Here is a 6,000-nt window from a genome sequence, read left to right on the forward strand (position 1 = left end):
AAAAAGATTGTGGCTTGTGTAGGCTTGCCCATTGTCTTCCTATGCAGTAATTTTACTGAAATAAACTCTTATCATGTGATGCCCTTTCAAAATTTGGTGACTTATGTGTAACATGGTGTAGCAAGCAAGTTATTCTAAAAGTAATGTGGTCCATAGCATAGTGCAGCCTTGCCTGTGGAACCTATAAAAATTTGTCTTCAATGTGTAGCTGTATTTAAGGCAACTTTGATAGGGAAAATATTCTTATCAGTCCCAAATTTTCACAAGAATCTGCCAAATTGACATTCTTTACTCACAAAATTGCTACTATTGATTTGTTTATTAAGGTTATTTCACTACAGCTGCACTTTGAGTGGTAGCACTATGAGAAGGGGTGGAATGGGAAGAGAATGATCAGGCTGCTCTTTCATATCAACAACTAGAGCAGAAAAAGATCAGACAATGCATTGCATGTAGCCTATATTACAAAAACTTGTATGGACAAGTATGCATTTGCTGAACACAAGCATCCTTGCATCAGGATAAGCAGTGGCAGGTGACGTTGCATTCACACCATATCACGTCGAAGGTTCCTCTGCTCATGAGGCCGTGTGGTCTGCCATGTGTGGCACTCTCTGTAAGGAGAGGAAACTGCTAGCAAATCTGACAGTGTCATGGAACCTCCTCGAAAGTGTTTAATGATAGCTCCATATACAAGAAGCTAAAACTGTCCAGTGCAGCAATGATTCTGGGAGTGCTAGAAATAAGTTTTCACTCTACCTGTTGAAAGCTACATGCAGCGATTGCATTCCTATCATGCTTCGGGGAGGTGCTGGGTAGCCCTGTACTTTATCAGTCTAAGGCCTGCCTCATTCTCAATAAATTGGTCCATCTTGAACAAGGAATGACTTTAAAAGGATATGAATGCGAGCTAGTTGGTGTGTATCCATCAGGGAAAAACAGCATGAAATAAACACAGACAAGGGAGCAACACAGGACAAGCGCTGACTGCCAACTACTTGGGTTTATTGTGCTTAAGCACAAGTATACCTTTGAAATGGGGTTTGTGAGGAATGGGGATTTATCATACACTTACAGCAGCACATGCATCAAGTGATTAAAAAGTGAACTCGTATGAATGGAAGTAAAATGCACTATAAAAACCCCATTTCAAAGGTATATTTGTGTATTCTCCTGTGTTCCTCGCTTTTCCTTGTTCATTTCGAGCTGTTTTTCACTGATGGTAGGAGTTGATTGTTTAGAGCATGTGTGTAATGCATCACATAGCTGACAAAAACATGAGGGGTCAAGGATCAATTACTGTAACACCAAAGCAGTTTGTAAACAGGTTAGATGTTCAAGATGCTTTGTTTATCCAACCCAGAATGAACTGGCACCACCTTCAATTGAAAAATATTTTTCGCTTTGATGCCCTGGTTATAATTGACCATAATTGCACAGCATATTTCTTTTTTTCTTTGCTTCTTATTACGGCACACTGCTTTTGTCTTTTAGCCCTTAATGCATTTGTTAAGCGTAGCATTTCCTTTGGTAGTGTGGAAGCAATTGACAGGAGCCACGAAGTGGAAATGGCCTGAATATTTCCACTCCAAGGAGTTCAAAGAAGTTCGATTACTGGGAGGCTCCATTCCTCTAAATGGAATGGAATATATGTGGTTCCCAGCTCCACAACACTGATACATATATCGGCTGTTTTTCTTTTTAGACTGAACAGAATTTTTACAAATCGCCTGATGCACATAGTATAATTCTACTCCTTTAACTGGATTAATTGAAGAAGTGGACATTACATGCATGAGAAATTGGAATGCATAATTGACTAACAACAAAGTTGTACTAATTAAGCTTCTAATTCCCATATTTACTTGATTCTAACGTACACACAATTTTCATGGGTTTAAAGTTAGAAAAAAGAGAACCTGTATGTGACATGCTCCTGATTCATAAAAATATGTATGCCCCCATGTTTGGGATCAGAAAAAATTCGACTTAGAGATTTTACCTTTTAATAATGTGCTTCTTTTTTTTTAAATGAACTTTTATATAGAAAGTGGTGCTTTGTCGTCGCCATTAGCGCTGCATTGGCCACATATGCCTAGCACACAGAGGTGGTATTCTCAGATGATCACATTTGGAGATGCTACAATCACTTTCACAAGATTTTACCTGGCTCTGCATCGGACTTGTTGAAGTGTGCAGTCGACAGCATTCCTGGCACTGTGTCCAGATAGCAAGCTTGGCACGGCACCAAAAGCACTGGTGGCCATATACTCCAATGCATCCGGCACCGACTCACACGAAATCTCGAGAAAGTGGTCATATCTCCAAAGGTGATTGATCGACAATACTACTCCAGATCGCTGTCGAGCAGAAAAAACCCACAGCAACCCTCGCGAAATCGTGCCCTGTCGCCATCTTGTGATGGCAGTGACATTGCATCTGATGGTTCTAACAGTATGTTGTTGCCAACACTATGAACACGCTTTTGGATTTCTATCTGATTGTAAGCATTACTGACAGAATTACTGACAAAAATGTTTGGCTTGTTTTTATACCTTTAATGGGTACCTTTCAACCCAGTAATTATGCTTCTCGAAGACACCACAAATGGTTAATAACGTCATCGTCTATTGCACCCACTTAAAAAATGTGCGCCAACTGCGCTACAGCTTTGGATGTGAAGCAGGAGGCTATTCAAGTCACCAAAACCCAATATGGCAGTCTTGTGATACCGGATGCATAAATGCATGCATGCTGCCAAAAGCTGAGGTGATCGATCACTTGGTGGGATAACAGGGGAGAGGGTCAGGAGCATTTACAAAAGAAGCACACGATTGGAAGTGATCATTGTATGGTCTTCAAACACCGCGCAGGGCTGACTGGCATGTGTTTGAGTTGTTTGTGATGCCACAGGACCACCACCTCTGTTGTCAGTGACGTGACCCCTGCTTCACATTCAAAGCTGTGCTGTACTCAGCCCCCTAATTTCGAACTATTCGAATCAGAGTTGTTGTATTTAATTATTTGTGGTGCTCTCAAGAAATTTCAATTTCATACCGTAATTATGGAGTCGACAGCTACTGATAAAAATAAACTGGAAACAAAATGAATGTACCAGTACTCTTTTACAAAACGCGTCATGTTTTAAGCTTCCAAGTGTGTCTCATCTAGCACCTGTGTGAACGCAGACGGTACCAAAAGTGGGAGGTATGCATGTTAAGAAGAAAGAGCCACTGCAGTATGTGCCAGATTAACTCTTTCGTTACAGCGCCTATAGAAATCGATCAATTTGCTCGACAGTTTTTCTGCGTGTTGTTGTACGTTTCTGCTGGAATTATACTAGCAACATCATGCACCTTCTGAAATGAGGACTGAAATTTATATATTTGTCATATTTTACGCTTTTTAGCAGATTGGGGAGTCTGGAAAAATAAAACTTCGACTGGAGGTATTGTCGAGGTTAGCCTCCAGTGCTCCTAGCACTTCTTAACTAAAAGACTGAAAATTTGGGCTTTGATTGACTCGGCAAGTGAAATTTTAAATGACAGAAGCAGCAAAGACACACAAGTTTCTCTCGGGTTGTCATTTTTATTATAAGATGTACCATAGGCTGTTTTAATGATGTCTTAAGCAATGGTAGGTGCTCATGAGTGCGTGTTATTTTGATAATTGTGTTGAACTAATATCAAGTGCAACTTTATTTTGTCCCCTGTGGGTTGCTTTTATCTGCTTCGACAGCGTAATGCTTCAACGGCGTATGCACAAATTATTACGTGTAATCATTCCCATCATGTAGGGTTTTCACCCACACAAGAGCACGAAGTGAATTGCAATCGACCAAAGCTTGACTAGCTGTCTGAGCTCTTACATTTTGAACACCGCCTGTGAAAGTGCCCTTATTCATTACTGTACAATACTCTGCAACATTCCACATTACTGTACAGCACTGTACAAGAACTGAACAATGCATATGGAGGTTCCAGCACCATTTTAACGCACATTAGACCACCTTGCTTGCCTAGAAAAGCCCATCGAACGATATAATCAAGTGTCGGGAGGCTTCTTGCATGCTCCCTGACCTTACAACCATTGCTTGCGAGCTTAAAGAATGAAGTAAAACAGGAACCAGGTGCCTGCTGCAATGAGTATAAACAAATGCACCCTGTACAATAGCAAATTAACCGTTTTCACCGTTGCAAAGCTACTGCTTACGTGCATAACATGGACATCATTGTGGCTTGTATTAGCACTAACAAGTCTTGATAATAATTTTGTTGCATTATCTCACTTACAGAAATTCGAAACTAAGAACCAGATGCATATTTTGTATATTTCAGTTTTTTTTTCTTTTTACTCTTGGTACTTAATCTAAAAATAGCAAATATTACTTTCATTCATGCTCCTTGAGGTGTTTATTTGAAGTTTCAGATAGGAATTCTCAAAAATTGTCTGGATAATTAATTCTGCTATACGTTCATTCAAAACACCAGTGATCAGGCTATTATTTTATGTATCACATTATATGTTGCGACTACTACATCTTGAAATAAACTGTGAAAATGTAAAAGCACCGAAAATCAGCACAATTCTCACAATAACGGAGGAGTTAAAATGTAGGATTTATGAAAGCATGTTTGGTCGGGGATAATCGTGGCACAGTTGTGTAAAAACACGGACACTGACCACATAAGAAGCAGTACTACAAGTTTAAAGAATACCGATGTGAACAAGGCTGGTGCATGGGAGCCAATACATATTATCTCGTTTCTTTTAAGCTTGTGTTTTTTACATAGGTATAGTCCATGTTTTTTGGACAACTGTGCCTATATGCCCCATTGTAATATATGACAATGTCTGCATGCCTTATGCAAACTGGAGAAAATGACTCATGGAGGAAAAGCTGTGGAGAAAGCCTAGAGGAGGAACCTGGGCGACACTTTCCATTGAAATAAAAGCTTCTGCAGATCCTAGCGGACACTGTTCCTATTGTACAAGGTTTCTACACAATTTATGTTTGTGTTCTCATCATGCACCTTCCAACAGAGCATGGTTAAGTAACTATTTTTTTCACATTTGCACATTATGTGTGCAGATCCAGCATGGAAACCCACCATACCTAAAGTGGCTCTCCGAAGTTGTGCCGGAGGCAGGTGATGGAAGTGTCAAGTCAGGAGCAGGCCAGGCGAAATGAATGAATCAGTTTGCTGGAGTGCTTGAGTAAATCAACAATTTTGTGTGCAAGAATAAAAGGATGCTGTCTGGCAGAACTTTCTTTTGCATATGTCTCAAGCCACGATGACCCATTCATTAGTACAGTTAAACCTCGATATAACGAACTGCAACGAAATTTTCGATATAACGAAGTATTTAAATTTTCACAACCTTTTGTTGTAAAAACCATGTATTTATAACCTCAATATAACGAAGTGTGCCTGTATGCGATTTCTATATGATGAAATTCTGCTTTTGCCGCAAAGGAATGCCGAGAAAATAAATGGAAACTTCGGCGCACGCAGATGGACAAATGATTCAATTATAAGCGGCTGCTTACAAACGCACCTCTCAAATCGCGCGCGGCGCGACAAGAGCGACCGCCCAAGTAGAGCCGCATCATGTTCAGTATAAAGTCCAAGTGCGATAAGACCCTGTCGCGCCCCGCGCACTTTGCGCTATAGGTGCGAGTCAAAATGTGCGAGGGTGAGACAAGACATATGGTGGCTTCAGGGGTGCAGTCTTCCCACGCGAGCAAAGTAAAAGAGGGGGAGGGGAGTGCGCGCGAGTGGTAAATTGGCGCATGTCGCGATTTCTGGCGCCCATCTTTGCCGTGGCTGCGCATGGCTGTAAGCGCGGCTGAGCGCATACGCAGCCGCACACCCTGGTTTAGAGGTAATCTGCCGGATGTGCAAAGAGTGGGCGTGGTGTCACGTTAACCGTCTTGCCGCGCGTTTAGTATTGGAGGTTGTGTAATCTTGAGTTTCGGTGGCCTGCTGGAGCGAGAGG

The 6,000-nt window shown here is 41.2% G+C and overlaps 1 protein-coding gene across 3 annotated transcripts in view; it reads left to right on the top strand.

Annotated features, from left to right (window-relative positions):
• LOC126516702 (protein CutA homolog) overlaps window positions 1-5,267 on the top strand; it is a 30,429-nt gene extending 25,162 nt beyond the window's left edge. For all 3 annotated transcript variants that reach the window (XM_072285495.1, XM_050166802.3, XM_050166803.3), the window contains one exon: window positions 5,093-5,267. In XM_072285495.1, the coding sequence (XP_072141596.1) occupies window positions 5,093-5,154 (62 nt within the window). In that variant the 3' untranslated portion in view covers window positions 5,155-5,267. The remainder of the gene's footprint in view (window positions 1-5,092) is intronic.
• Window positions 5,268-6,000: the final 733 nt, after the last annotated feature.

This window comes from Dermacentor andersoni, chromosome 1 (genome assembly GCF_023375885.2).
Source record: "Dermacentor andersoni chromosome 1, qqDerAnde1_hic_scaffold, whole genome shotgun sequence".
Classification (NCBI taxonomy): Eukaryota; Metazoa; Arthropoda; class Arachnida; order Ixodida; family Ixodidae; genus Dermacentor; species Dermacentor andersoni.